Source organism: Coffea arabica, chromosome 6e (genome assembly GCF_036785885.1).
Source record: "Coffea arabica cultivar ET-39 chromosome 6e, Coffea Arabica ET-39 HiFi, whole genome shotgun sequence".
Taxonomy (NCBI): domain Eukaryota; kingdom Viridiplantae; phylum Streptophyta; class Magnoliopsida; order Gentianales; family Rubiaceae; genus Coffea; species Coffea arabica.
The window spans coordinates 25,452,629-25,469,235 of NC_092321.1; the positions used below are offsets into that span (position 1 = coordinate 25,452,629).

The 16,607-nt window shown below is 33.4% G+C and overlaps 1 protein-coding gene across 1 annotated transcript; it reads right to left on the minus strand.

The window, feature by feature from the left end:
* Nucleotides 1-1,802: 1,802 nt before the first annotated feature.
* LOC140009812 (uncharacterized) lies at nt 1,803-2,396 on the minus strand. The gene has a single exon (XM_072056141.1). The coding sequence runs from the start codon at nt 2,394-2,396 to the stop codon at nt 1,803-1,805; it is 594 nt and encodes a 197-aa protein (XP_071912242.1).
* Nucleotides 2,397-16,607: the final 14,211 nt, after the last annotated feature.

Sequence of the window (16,607 nt, forward strand, 5' to 3'; positions counted from 1 at the left end):
TGACATCATCAGTTTTCAATGGGTCAAATTCATTGATTCCTGACCCATGAACTTTGACCTGAGATTCAATACATAATATAATTTTTGATGTTCTTATTTTGTTTCCTTTTCTTGTTTTCCCTATTTTTCTTTTCTCCTTCTTTTTCTGTTTTCATTTCTTTTTCTCTATGCCTGTAGTATTTTCCTTCCCTCTAATATTCTTGTATGCTTAATTAGAATAAAATTTATTTTGTTAATCTCCTTGTTGTTCCTCGTTTTTTGTTTTTGTGCTCTTTATATTTTTTCATATCTTTATCTAGTTTGAACTTTAAACCAAATATTTTTTTTGATAGGAAATTTACCTTACAAACACACAGAAACGTCAACAAACAAAAGATTCATAAGTTAATTCCTTTATGCAATCTAGTATCAGGACACACTCAATATATGTGCAACTAATACAAAAAAAAAAACTTATAAATAGTTGGATGACAAGAAATGATAAATATAATACAGACATAAAAATTTATAAAATGAAGTCTGGAAACCAGAAAAAGTTTTTTTGAATAACTGGAGAAATATAATTGATTTGCAATCGTCAAAGGAGTGAAAAGAAAAAAAACAGAAGAACATTTTAGCGGATAACTTGCGAAGTATACGTGGTTTTTGCAGTTCTCAGAGTGAAGTAATTTGCAATTTTCAAAGGAGTAGATAATTGCGCTGAATCTAGAATTTGTTTTTGGCCTTGTTGAGACAATTATACCGTTACGTCTAAGAATTTGGTTTTGGCCTTATTGAGACAATTATTCCCTTACAATTAAGGGCATGAAGAGAGACTTAGTAACTCTGTTGACACAAGGTCAATTCGTTTATACAAATTGGCCAGTGTCTTAATGTTCGGTCAACTCGTTTAGGCAAATTGACCAGGGTCTTGCTGGCTCTCCCTACTTTTATATTGCAACAAGAAACTTTAAGTTCCTAATTTTTTGTTTTTTGGCCTTGTTGAGACATTATACCTTTAAAACTAAGGGCATGTGGACTTGAAAAGAAATACAACACGGTCAACTAGTTTAAGCAAATTGGCCTGGTCTCTCTACTTTCATATGTCGTAAAGTTCCCAGTCCTTGGTACCCCTTCCTAGTATAGGAATTGGACTCAGGAGTAGGAAAGTATACGCTACAAAATGCTGAGTAAAAAAGGATGCTTGGTCCCAAGACTGCAAATAAATGAATTTCACGCCCATCAACACACTCAGAAATATTCAATACACAATAAACGTAATTTAAACACCCTCAACCAAGAAAAGCAGAAAGGTAATTGTTAGAAAGTAAAATAAAAAATGTTGCACGATAATATCTAGAGAAAGAGAAAGAAGTCATAAAACAATGATTTATGTTGGATTTGATATATTGATCTATATTAATTAGATTAATATCCAATTAATTCCGAATCAGGAAAATTATCAATTAATCAGGAAATTTATCAATTGATCAACCAAACAATCAATCAAAATTCTCTAAATTTAAAGCTTATTTACGGATTGATCAACCACTCACCCCAAAATCCACCCCAAACCCGCCCCCCCCCCACCCACAAACAAAAAAAAAAGGCAGAGAAAAAGCTCAACATAAGAGGTAAAAAAAAGAAAGCTCTAAAGCTGGCAGTGATATATACAAGTATGTCTAATCGTATCAACATGTATATATACGTGTATATAGATGTATGTTTGCACTGAAGTGAAGGCCTATAGATTCAATTTCTAGGGTTTACGTCACTGGAGGCACCAACAAAAAATTTCCGAACACGCATTCTAATCAACAATTTTACACTTTCGACGTGACGGAGAGCCGGCTCGGCTGCGGAAGGAAATTCCTGCACCGGTACTGTTGAGGAGACGACGGCCGGATCAAAGTAGCGAACACTCTCTTCATCAAATCTCTCCTAACGATTCTATTTCTCGCGAACGAATTCATAATCGCGAATCTCGCAATGTTTAACCGTCTCGGCGCCGACGGCTGGGCCGTTGCTTGGGCATGACCACCGCTGCTACTGCAAGTGCTGGCGTTGCCAGCCTTCCGATGGAATTTGCAGCGGAAAGCTCCTGGATGAGTGGACGGAGAGCAGAGACAAGTCCGCTTCGGGTCGGGAATCGTCGAGACCAATGAGAATCGCGAGGTTGGGGTGAAAGCAGGGGACATGGCAGCGGAAGGAGTAGCAGGGGAGGCGGCGTGGTAGAGATGGACTCGGCTCGGCGAAGGCGAGTCAGTAGGAAAGGGTTTTGGCGAGGAAGAAGAAGCGAAGGTTGTTGAGGCGGTAGAGGAAAAGGACGACGGCGTTTTGGGAGAACAGAATCCTGAGAAGGAAGGAGGGACGGATTGGAGCAGAGGTTGGCTTGATCGCCAAGTTGAAGCCGCCATAATTGCTTTTTTTTTTTTTACGAGTATATATCGGAAGCGTGATATCGAAAATTGAAATCTCTAGGTTTTGGTGGCAATTGTGGTAATGGGTATATATAGGGGATGGTTTATGTTGAGGAGGGACGATGTTGTGGACTTGTGGTGACTTTCCATGTTGGATTGTGATTAGGAAATCGGATTGCTTAATGCACTAGAATTCTTTCTTTTTTGTTTTTTTGAGAGAATAATGCATTAGAATTCAAGTCCCGATTAACTTTTTGATAGCTAAGAAGTTAAGATGTGGGCACGAAGGAAAGGGAAAATCCTATATTGAGATGATCCACCTCGTTAATTTTAAGTTAAGATGTGTTTGTGAAAACCACATGCTTTGTTGTAGATAGACTCGTAGGAAAATTGGAAGTGAAAGGGTAATTAAGAACACTAATTCTTTGCCTTGATTTATTAAATGATATTTAACAATTTAAAACACACTCAATATGTGTGCAAATAATTAAAATTATGAACATTTATGATGCTATTTATCATGAAAAAGGTTTTTCACTTTGAATATATTTTGTAAAGAAATTTAAAAGAATAAGAAAAGCTGTTTGAGTTTTTCAGTATGATATTCACTTATTAGTTTGGGAGTTAATTTTTGTTATGGCTAATTACTAACATGATTTAAAAGTTCTATTTAGTGTGCCTAAAATTAGAAGAGTGGGGAAGTGATTAATTCACTATACTACCCTTGAAGCCATTAGTTTTCAATGTGATGAAAAAGTAAATACTTTTATTAATGAGGATATAATAGAAAGTTTAAAGGATGACATCGGTGTGCTGACACCATATAGTGGTGTTTCCTTTTACATATTTGCAGATTATGACTCTAGGGATATATAGTCATAATTTACACTTTAGATTTATCTTTCATAAGTTATCCATATAGTTTTTTTCCCACACTAATAGGTATGCCTTTTTCTTTTTTGTACTTGACTACAATTTCAAATTTAGAAAGTAGCTATATATCATGCATCCATATCTACAAACATAATAATAATAATAATAATAATAATAATAATAACAACAATAATAATGATAATAAATAAATAAATAAACAAAGCTTCAAATCGATGGTGGGCAAATTAATCCTTACATCTTATCCTTTAAACCTTGAAAAATTTTTGTATTGAATTTTGTGCTTTAAGGACATAGGATAAGCACTCCAAGTAAGGTGATTGGTTGATTATGGAAGCATACCACTCAATATTGTAACTATTTACACTCTCACGACAAATTTACACTTTGAAGAAACTAGTGACACTAGGCCACTTATCTAGTGTAAGGCATATAATAGAACTTATTTGTAAAATATGCACTTTTGCAGTGTTTGTGCCATAATGCAGAGGAATGTTATCATCTTTACTGCAACTGGACTTCCTGCCTAATGGGAAATTTTGCATGGCATAGTTAATTTTACATATAGCTAATTACTAACATAATTTAAAATTTCTACATGAAGTTCCTAAAATAGGAGATTGGAGAAGTAATTAATTCACTAAATTATTCTTGAAACCATTAGTTTTATGTATGAGGAAAAGGTAGATACTCTTAGCAGACTACAATAGAAAGTTCCAAAGATGACGAAGTGTGTTAGTATCATATAGTGGTACTCCTCCTCTATATATTGTATCAAAGCCAGCTTAATTATGGGTGAGGGCACAGTTCTCTAGTTTTGGAAATATATAGAAGTGAACAATTATCCATAGGTTCCTATGGTCACCTAGTTATATAGGGAATGGAGGGATAATATAATATATTCATGTAGTAGATAATAGCAAGTACTAGCAAATAGCGATATAAATACTTAATAACGAAAATACGAGGATATAAGAAAGTTACTACTGTCCTATAACTCATTCAAGTATGAATACTTTTGTATTCAAATCATCACAACTGGACTATAGTTTAGCCATACAGAATCAGGATTATAGTTTAGCCATCTACTACAATTGTAGACAACATTTTTTTTAACGATTTGTTATCAAATTGCTTTATAGCTAGGCATTTGTACATATATTGACTTTCAACAAATTATCCGGGATAAATAAACAAAATTTTTTTAAAACTCAATGCCTAAAATGAACATTTTATATTAGTCATTAGGGACATATTTACAAGTTATTGGGGTTAAAGCAAAAATTATAAAAATTTTATACCCAAAATTTGAATTTTTAGTTGGCCGGAGGGGTCACGTGCTCCTATACAAAAGGTAGCTCATCCCTTGTGTTGTGTAGATGATAGTAATGATATATACAAAAAAGAAAATCCTACTCTAAACATGTGAGTTATATGATAGATACGAATTAAATAATGACCCACCTCCTTAATTTTGAAATTTTCATATTTGTATTTATCATTTAGACATGTCAAAATTTCCAATAACTTTTCGTTAGTAAACTCATAAAAAGGACCGTTCATATACTCACCGACTTGAAGGATGGCCATAATTAATTAAACTTATGGATTTTTTTTTGGAGGGCCCAACTGGATTGGGGGGTTAAATGGAGTAGTTCCCATTTATAAACTAAAGAAGCACAGTACTGCACATCCTTTATATTTTACTATAGGTGCAGAGGTTGGAATCCCTGAACTGCAGTTAGGTCTGTACTTTATGCTTTACCTAGTACCCATTTATCTTTCTAAGTTATTTGTGTATTTTTTTTTGACACTAGTAGGTGTGACAAAGTGATTATGTATCATGCATCAATACCTATGAATGTCGAAAGAAAAAATAGACTTCAAAATTGACAGTAGGAAAAATTAATCCTTACATTCAACCCTTCAATCTTGAAAATTTTTTAATTAAAAATTTGACCTTAAGCACATCAAATAAGCACATCAAATAAAGTGATTGGTTAATTATGCAAAAATTAAAAGTACCACCAAACCTTGGAATTCTTTATGCTTTCATGGAAATTTTGTTCTTTCACAATGTTACAGAAATGTACCAAACAAAAATAACTCCAAAAACACCAAATCCTTATAATATCCCAAAAACAACTCACAAATATACAAAAGAAAATAAAAAAAAATTACCATATTTTCTTCTTCCACCACCCACCATCGCCACCACCCTCTCTCTCTCCTCTCTCCCTCTTCCTCTCTCCTCCCTCTCTTTCTTCCCCTCATTCCTTCTTCATTCCCCCCTCTTCCTCCTTCCTCCTTCCCAGCCCTCCATCTCCCTTTCCTCCTGCAATCGCGACTGGCCGTGACATTCGGTGTCATGGCCAGTCATGGTCACGGAAGGGTAGGGGGGTCTAGGGCGGCGGGGGGAGGGATGGGTGGGGAGAACGAAGAAGGAGGAAGAAAGGAAAGGGAAGAAGAGGGAGGAGAATTGAGAAGGAAGGAAGGGGAGAAAGAGAAAGAGAGAGAAGAGAGAAGGAGGAGAGGGAAAGAGAGGAGAGAGGAGGAGGAGGAGGGGGGAAGAGGTGGTGGCGGTGGTGGTGCTCAGGAATGGTGGTGGTTGGTTCAATTTTTAAAAAATACCCTAAATAAATTTTAAATTCCAAAAAATATCCCAAAATATATCTAAAAATATCACAAAAATATTTATAATAAAAGATTTTCAAATACAATGTTAGAGTAACATTTATGAAAAACATCTCAAAAAACAACTAATTCACATGGAGCTAAAAGAACTCATCTTGAAAATAAGCACTTTTCTACTTTTTGTGCTATTTAATGTAGAGGAAGAATGTAATCTTTTTATGATGGGACTTCCTGCCTAGTGGATTTTTTTTTTTTTTGGCGGTATTGGTGGTACAGTTTTATTACCCTCAGAGCACAAGAGGATTAAGTTTTACTAGCCCTTGTTTCTTTTGTATACAAGAGTTTATACATCCATTGTAAACGTATTTAAATTGATTGTATACGAAGTTGAAATATTGTTCACCTAGTATTTCTAAACCCACACATGCTCTGTGCAACTGCTACAATCTTATTATGGATGATATGGTACATCGCACCCTCTATTTTGTTCCTAATTATTTGATGGTACCTCAATAAAGTAGAATCAGGGTAGAAGTCGTTTTTTTTTTTTTATTTTCTAGTTATTTCTTGTTTGATATTAAACAGAGTTGGGTAACTGAAAAGCCCCAGATCCGAATCGTCCGGGTTTGAATCCACAAAGCTAAATTGCACTGGATATCCTCGTGCAGCTAGAACTGGATCCTAATGGTAGAACTCACGATTACAGAATTTGAAGATCAAATTCATGCGCACTCAAGTATATGACGGGAGGCTAATTTACGCATAGAATACGTAAGGTTGGTTCAGTTATAAAAATATATAAAAAAAAAATTGTGTATGAGAAGAGGAATAATATTAACACCATAAGATTTAGGCGCTAAATTCTTCGTTCTTCTCAATTGAAGACAATAACTAGATGCCATAGTCAACATGATTTGATAAATAAGAAACACCTAGAAATTACCTAAAATTAGACTCAAGTTTCTGATTAAGAAAATTACCAAAAACTTAACTTGAACAAAAAATTACTAAACAATAATATAGAAACTCGAATCTTCTATTTTTTAGACTGATTTAACATACCAACATCACTTCTCTTAAATCAAGTTCTCTATTGAATTAGGTCCAATATAAAAACGAATAATAATCTCCTATGTAAACTCTACCAACATCAATTTGAATTCATTATCTTCACAAAATATTTTTGCTATAATATTTTATGGATCTAGATAGACTGTTTACATTACACAAATTCCCATGTGATCTTACTCGATTAACTGAATATTTCGGGCAAATTTTGCACAATAATTCTAACAAATCACCCCGGGATTACTCAATCAAATGAACATTGCAAGCAAACTTTGTGCCACAGCTCTAACAACTCATCTCAGGATCACTCTCTTGAATCTATGTTCTGACACTAGATGTAGAAGCCAGAATTACACAGTCGGCGGATCAATTTCAAGCATAGACAGGTATATAGCTAATTTAGACACAAAATATGTAAGGAAGTTAGATACACATATAAAAATATGTGTGAAAATGGAAGAATAATATCAATCATATTATATTAGTAACATCAAGTAAATGACCAAAATAATCACTAAACTATTTAAAATGGTGCCGTTTCATCGCTGAACTTTTTTTTTGTGACCAAAAGGATCATCCAACTAGAAAAAACGAGCCTTTAAGATCACTTTTTACTAAATTAACTGGAATTGCAAATTTTCAAGTACAAAAATGTACTTTTACTCACACAACCCTCCTCAGCCCCTCCTTTCACCTCAACAGCGCTGCTCCATTTTCCCATTTTCCTGCTCCTCTTACTCTCCACTGATGAATGCTTTAAAGTTGTTCTTAGAGATTTAGAGTAGGAGTATGTGGACACAATCATACAAGAAACACGAAAGAAAGCAATGCTTCATTATTGTCATTATTTCACTCTTTCCGTGCATTAAGATCATCACCGTCATCGTCATCATCTTCTTCTTTGTCTTCTGGTGTGTGATATCAGGCTGTGATGATGCCCAGGGACGGAGCCAGAAATTTATTTTTGGGGGGGCTGAAGTGTATTAAAAAAATTTTTTTGTGACGAAATAAATATATTTAATAAGTAAAATTTAGAATCAATAATTATAAAAATAATAAAAACATATAATTATACATACCCAAAAATTTGTTATTGATTAACACTTGAAGTATTGGTAGTTGTTGCACTCGAATAACGAAGAGGAGGCAATTGCATTCTGCGAGTCTTCATCCGTTGAAAACGCTGCAATATTTGCTCATTTTCAATTGTTGCAAAAATATCCTTCTCGATGTATACAACCAGACAGTCATTCAACTTGCGTGTTGTATTACAATGGATCAAGAAAAGTACTACTCATTCAACCGTCGCCACAAACAATTGCTTGTTCATTTGTTCCTTCAGATTTTATTTTTAGCACGTTACCATCAAGTCCAAGAATTCAACTAGAAAATATTTGGGCCTGCAAGTGAAGCTGGTGGATCAATAATAATATGTATATTGCACAAACCCAATGGAAAAGCTACAAGAAGCAAAGTCAAAAGTTGCTACGAAGCTAAGTCCCATCATGCCCAAATTGATTCCTGCTGCTTCTGCTAAGATCCGGGTCGTGCCCCGGGACATAAGTTTTTGCGTTAGAAGATCGTAACAGAGAAGGATATCTTTTTTGTCTCGTTCATAAGGCGAAATGGTTAAAAATCTAGGAGTGTGCAGCAAAAGATTCTTCTGACGGGTTTGCGCAACATATAGAGCCTATCCAATCCAAAACCATCCGCTGATTTTTGAAGGAGGTTTACAGAGAGCAAAGCTGGCCTGGGGCTCCATTCTAAATTAATGGGGCCCGGCGGCCTTCAATGCTGTAACTAATTGTTTAGAGTTCAATGTTGATGGTCCAGAGGTACAGCGCTCTCTCTGGGACTGGGACTGGGACTGGGAGATCGAGGGTTACCAATCCAGAGGCTTCTTCAAAATGAAACTGGACTTCCTCTGTGTCATCTGTGATTCTTTTGGGTCTGACTGATGAATAGGCTCCAAAAGTACCACATCCCCGTGCTTTGACGCATATGTTCTTTCCATAACCCACTTCTTTGACCGCTCCACCTGAATTGAACATCCTGATGAGGCCTATAGGAGCGAATCGAGAACCATTTGATGTTTCCTTGACAGGAACAACCGTGAAAACCTCGTACTCCCGTGCCATCAGTGTAATTGGCAGAGCAGCATTGCTTGGAAGGTAGACTAGATGTAGGGGTTTTTCCGGCGGCTTGGGGGGGGCTTAAGCCCCCACCAGCCCCCCCTTAAATCCGTGGCTGATGATGCCTATCTTTCTCTCTGAGTTGTAATTTGGGAATGAAGCTTATGGGTCCGAAACTTGGCTCCTGATGGCATTATGGGCTCCTCCATCTTTGCCTGATTTTTTGATAGATCTGAGCCTTTCTTTTTTCCATATTTACTCATATCTTTCAGCTTAGACGGAAAGAAGCAGCTGAGAGATGGGTTTTTTCTCCTCCTCTCTGCTTCGCTTATAATTTCTTCATAACCCGGTTCGAGGGTTCCACCGGGTTGATATCTTGAAATTTAGATCTAGTTGAGAGGAGGGGAGGGGGATCAGGAGAGATGAAGAGAGGGGAACGAAGGAGAGAGAGTGCGGTGGTCGGGAAGGAGGAGGAGGAAAGAGAGAATGATGTTGTTAGCACTTTTCTTATTAATTATATTTACCTCCTCTAAAATTTGGCTACAATATAGATTAACCCCCTAAAATTTAGTTTTTCTTTCAAGAAAAATTGTCTCAATTAAAATTGGACATTTCTATCCTTGAGAACCTACAATAGTAGGTCAAGTTTGCTTTTTTCTTTTTTTTTTTAGTTAATTTACCGGCCAAATTGGTTAAAATGATCCTAAAGGCCCGTTTTAGGGAGTTAAGTGACCTTTTTGGTCACGAAAAATATTGAGTAACCAAACCGTGTTATTTTGAATAGTATAGTAATTATTATGGCCATTTACTCTAGTAACATCATAAGAACAAAGCTGTAAGGGGGAGAGGAATTGGATTGGGTCATAAGGAAGGGAGGGATTGTAAGTATGATGTTTTAAATTAAAAATATTCCACTTATTAAAAAAAAAGCTATAAACATGACTTCATAAATAAGAAACAACCGTAACTGGGAAGGAATTATAAGTAAAAGGTTTGTATTCAAGACCCTCAACTTATAAAAAATAAAAATGTAAGCATGACTTCATAAATAAGAAACAACCATCATAAGAACTCCCACTCACTAAAAAAAATTGTAAACATGACTTCATAAATAAGAAACAACCATCATTGAAATTTACCTGATATTAGACTCAAGCTATAATTAAGAAGACTGCCAAAAACTTGACCAAAAAACTACTAAACAACAATATAGAAACTTATATTTTTAGTTTTAATTTAATATGTACACATTAAGTCCTATGCCTTGCGGCTAGCCACGACTTTTAGTAATTTATACAATTTTTTATTGTTTTCTTTTCTTATATTTTTGTTTTTTAGTGTGCTCAAAGTTTTTTGTTTCTTTTGAAACATCTTAGAAGGAAATTATGTCTTTTCCTTTCTGTTCATTTTCGCGTCCATAGTTTCCCAACGAAATATCTTTCTTTCTAATTTTTATAGCTTATTTCTTCAATTTTTGAGTTAGGTCTAAAATTATTTTTTTCCACAACATGTTAGGGACGAACTCAGTCACTTTAAAAGATTTCTGAAATCATGTCATCCCATCAGTATAAATGAATAGAAAGAGAGTTATTTGGTATATTTATATGAATAAATAACTAGTTTGTTCCAGGGGTATAGTGTAACTACTCCTAAAATTTTGTCGGAAAATTGTGACTAAATCTTCTTTTAATTGTCAAATATGACATCAAAAAATGTTCGTCAAATAAATATTCTAAATGCAAAATTTTAAAATTTTCATTTAATTATATCATGATGATCAATGAAAGCAACTATAGATGGATGATTATGTGATTTTTTTAGAAGTTAAATCATGTGAATATATATTTACCATAAATTTAGCAATAACACAAAACTTAAAAGCTTTCACAAAATCCGATGAGGCATGGCAATAAGAAAATATAAAATTCGTTTTTTCGTGTACCTGCATCAGAAGTAGAGGTGTCAAATAAAACCATTTAACTAATTTTACCCATACCCGCCCATTAATAATTGAATATGGGTATATTAAATTTTTATATATGGATATAAATGGGTTACCCAATTATACCCATTTATTAAATGGGTATAATTGGGTAACCCATCTAACCCATTTAACCCATTTAACTTACATTCCCAAACCTTTTGTATTTCTCGGGATGAAAAAGAGCTGGCACCACCTCACCCAACCCCAACTTTCAGACTTTTTCTTTGACCGACAATTAACCCCGTCAAATCACCCATTTCCTTCCCTTCATTTCGTCGTTTCTACTTAACCAAATGCTTCTTAACTTTGACAAAAAAAAAAAAAAAAGCTTCTTAACCATGGGAAAAAAAAAAGCTGTCAAAAATTATTTAATTTTTTTCTTTTTTTTTATAAAGAAAAGGTATTGAATTTAAAACTTCCTACTCATAATCTCTTCCTATGTTCCAATCAAATCCTCCCTGCCCTGTTCAAATTATTTGCATTTGGAGTTGGATTGCATGTTTGTTGCTAGTCTAGCATAGATCATTGCGGACTGTTTTTCCTTTGAATTTCGGGGATCAGGTTAGAAACTTGCACCACTTACATTATATGTCCACTTCAACTTTCATCGAAAACAAGTAAGTAATATTATTGAAAGTGTGTCCAAAAAATAAAAATCACAAATACTAGGGGTTCAAAGTTTTGGATTAAATTTTTTTGTTAACTTTCATATTATTTAGTCCAAAATTTTAGATTCTCATTGTTCAATTATTAAATAATATGTAATTTTGCGACATGGCATGCGGATGGAAAAAAAATTGATAATTAGACTTATTTGGCATAATAAGTAAATATTTAAAATTAATGATGGGTGTAAAATGGTATAAATTGATAATTTAGTTTAAAAATGAATTTATATGAGCTTGTAAAAATTTAGAATAAATGGGTTATAAATGGATAATTGGGTTACCCAACTCATTTTTTGACTTACCCATTTATACCCATCTAATTAAATGGATATAAATGGGTTGACTCACTTATACCCATTACCCATTTTACCCAACCCAAACCCGCCCAAATTACCCATCTTGCCACCTCTAATCAGAAGTAGCGTTAAACACGCAAAAAACAAATATGTTTGTTACATTCAAGACGGTAAAATGTGTAATGAGGTTTAGTGCTGTAAATCCTTGTCACAATATTTAAGTAGCTGTGTTGTTACATTTATCTTTTCTATGTTTTGCTCTGTGGGATTTTTCTGATCTTCTGCATGACTCGTCTAGAATAGCAGGTAATTAATCTAATAGAACAATATCAATTTTCATATTGAACTAGTTTTGAACCCGCTCGTTGAATGGGAATCATCGAAAAATAATAAACTTTAGTCAATTTATAAAAATGTCGATATAAAATACATATTTACTGTATAATCTATTATAACTTGTCTTAAGTATATTACTATGTACGCATTGTAATGTAAAGTATTTTTATAATATAAATTTGAACATCTAATTCAGTGAATAATAATTCAAAAATAGAAAAAATAACATTCAACAATACCATAACATTCAAAAACTTGAAAATAAATAAAAAGTGCAGTAAATAGTATCAAATAATATTCTACTATTCAGAAACTTGTTTTTATTTTTTTCTGTTTGAACATTCTCCTCAATGTGTTCGTGCAAATCAGCATTTATTGATTTTCTATTATCACTGCATGATAGTAAAGTAGGATAACTAAGTATAAAAAAAATAAATGATTTATCGCATTCAAGTTTGTGTATAACAATATGTAAAGATTATAATTAAGTAAACGGCCAGAGTCTTTTAATTAACTAATGAATTTGCAGATATATCTAATAGAGATATTTATGTCTCTTGTATTTATATCACATTACTTTCCAGTGCCTTTTGTTTTTGGTTGTTTTTCCTGAAGGCAAATTAACAAACATCGTAGTATATGATCACAAAAATCAATTAACAAACATGTTAGAAAAAATTCTACAAAAATAACGATGAAAGTACTTGTTTAAATCCTATGTCTTCATACAAAACAAATAGAAAATAAAACAAAAATAAAATAAAATTCAAGATATGTTACTAAGCTCTTACAATTGAAGATCAACATGCCTTTTTAAAAATATATATATATATATATATATATATATATAATTGAAAGAAGATGTACCTGATAATCAAGAGGAGTGGAAACCCAAAATCGATACTTTAATATGCCAACTGCTTGCACAGGAAATACCTAACCATGAATTTGATGCTTGAAATCAATATATTAGAGGCTATATGTAGTGTAGACATAGGAAATAAGAATTGATAAGAATACAAAGAGATATTGATAAGAACATTAAAAGTATGTTTATCTTAATTTAAATTGCTTAAAGTACGTAACTTTGGGTAGGAAATAAGAATCCTATAATATTAAGAATTCTTATAGGAAATAAGACCATAATCGTCCAAATAACTTTGGGTAGGAAATAAGACCATATGTGACCCGTACTATGCACGTATATAAACCTGTACGTAATAAATTTACAAATGCATTATCAAGGTAGATTTTACCGACCTTAAAAGACCACCTCCACTATATCGAGTCCTTTAAGTGCATGGACTCCTATGATGTGGGTTCACACACGAAATACTTCCCACCATCTGGGCAGAGATGTATTGTGATTAAGGAATTATTAGCAGAAATATATTAAAAAAAAAGACGGACGGAAGACACTACGGACGGAGGCCTTTCTCTTGGATTGGAGGACACTACGGACGGAGGGTCGGGTAGGGGCCTTTGGGGTGCAAAACTTCAACAAATATCTAATGTTTTATCTCATCTTTCTTTAGTTATGATAATGGGATTTTATTTCTTTGGTTGATGACACTCCATTTTCTTTATGGACTTTTCCAGAATTTTTCAATAAGATGAAGTGCCATTTCTCTTTGTACATCAATTATGCATGGGGACTGTGAGTCTTGTAAAAACTTTCTTGGGCTAACTTTCTTTAATTTCCATGTCTAGATTGTTTGTATGTTGTTCTATATATGGGTAGATTATTTTAAAATAAAAAGGATCTATGATGAAGCTGTTAAAAAAAAAAGAATAGGACACTATAAAAAAATATATTATCATTTATTCCTATATATCTAATAGAGGAGATTTATGTCTCTTTTATTTATATCGCATTACTTTCCAGTTCCTTTTTTGGGTAGGAAATAAGAATCATATAATATTAAGAATTTTTATAGGAAATAAGAATTGATATATATCCAAACAAAAAAAAAGCAAGCCACGTAGGAAATTACTTGTCGTCTCGTTAAGCCACGTAGGAAAGAGAAAATATGAAGGAATAAGTATGAGGACACGACTTTATTATATATATATATATATGTGATTGGACATCTTGCATCCTAAACTCTTTTATTTGTTTCACTTTAATAACTGGTTAACACCCTTCAGAAGTTGACAGAAATCACTGCCCGAGTATCAAGCTTCAATTTTTTATCATAACAATTTTTTTTTTTCAAATAGTCATAACATATCAAGATATTAAAAGTTCAAAAATACCAATGAAGTAGATTGCTTCATGCAACTACCCAGTGTTTTTTTTAATGCAATTACCTAGTTGAGACCATCTTGCCGTGGCTAAAATGGGAGCCTAATAATCCAGTCGACCTCACTAGACAAATTTGTTGCGTGCATTGTATATTGGTGACTCAGAATCTCAGACTTGCTTTTAATATAAGAAAAATGACAATGTGAGGAATAATATTTTCAAAGATAAGATCTCATTTTGTGAAAGTTTATAGGTCACTAGAAGCAGAATGAAGTTGGACTAGATTTGTTAGACAAATGGAGGGAAATACTCAGTGGCAGAGTTAGGACCTAAGGTTTGGGGGACAACTACTATGATTAAAGCAAAAATTTTTGTCGAAAAACTTTAATAACCAGTATCATAGTTGCGTGAATTTTGTTAAGATTGTATAGTATTTTACAATAATAACAAGTAGATGACAATTTTTTTTGTATGGTAGACGACAAAATCTTTAAGTTCATTTTTGTGAACCAAAAGTTTTAAAATTTATTTTTCCCCTAAAATTTCAAATAGTACTTGGCTTCATTTCATACATGCCATTATTTATAAACTAAGTGATAATTGTAGACTTCAAGAACATAAAGGGGAAAAGCAAAGGAGCATAGGAAATTTAAAAATTTTTAGGGGGTGCAACTATTGGACAAGATTAAAAATTTAACATTTTTTCAATCCAATTTTGAGAAATTTTCAAAGTTGAGGGGAGCAATTGCTCACCCTCACTTGAATGTGGCTTCGTCATTGGAAATGCCCCTTCCATTCTTTCCCTTGGTGAAAAATTTTCCTTGACGTATAAATGTGGGGGGTGTTATTTTTCGTATAGTATCCGTTAAAGATAATTTGGATGTTCACTTGAAGACGATCCTATTAATTTTTTTGAACAACATCACTAATTGGGCAAAAGCACGGGTTATACGTTCTATGGTACAAAAGGTCCCAAATTGAAGCTTAAGCTGCATATGCAAGAATCAATCAAAAGTTCAGGGAATGTAAAGTAGGATTAATCGACATAAACTTGATCCTTATGTGTATAGGCTTGAGGATTTGAACTGGATTTACTAGATCTAAACCTAGAATAAGTAAATTTATTCAGAGCAAACCTAGGCCTTAATGAGTTCGGAAAAGAAGATCCAGACCTTAGTAGGACTGATTACCCATGGGTATTTCTATGATGTAACAATTAAATATTATAAATTTAAAACTTAATTGGCAATTGGTTGGCAACCTGAAAAAATAAATGCAATTGAAAGCTAATGAAAAGTATTTTCAAAAAATAAAATCAAATATCAAAAAGTGTTGCATATAAGCTTAAAAACCAAAAGCATAATCGACAATTATATAATAGTGGCGTAGAGTTTGGCATTGGGTATGGATTTAGGCTTGAATTATGCCAACCTAGAACCTACCCAAAATTATAATTCTCTTACAAGGTTTTGGTCTACAAAGGATGTGAAATTGAAAATTCGGATCCAAATCTATGAAAAACGTGATGGGTCCAGGTTGTATTTGGGTAAAACCAAATTCATTGACATAACTTTTAGCGTGCTATTTTCCTTCGATGTTTTTGAACACTATTAACTATTGGATCAATGTAAGGCAGATAAAAAAGTTTGGGGTGCAAAATATAACTGATCAAAATATTTGGTACGATTGGTGAAAAAAGTGAGATTTTTTCTCAACTAATCGAGAGTCTAGAGGTGTAATATCTAAAGAAAATAAATCTAAGGCAACTCTTGGGCCCAAAGACCGGATAACATATTTTCTGTAACTATGATACACTTTGAGATAGTTTGGTTTAAAGGAAAAAATTGTTGTTGCTCCAGACCTGTTCTCGTTACTTTTAGCTTTCTATAAAATTATCATGAAAAGCTGATACTAAAAAGCTGTTAGAGAAATCAATTTTTCTTTTCCATATTTC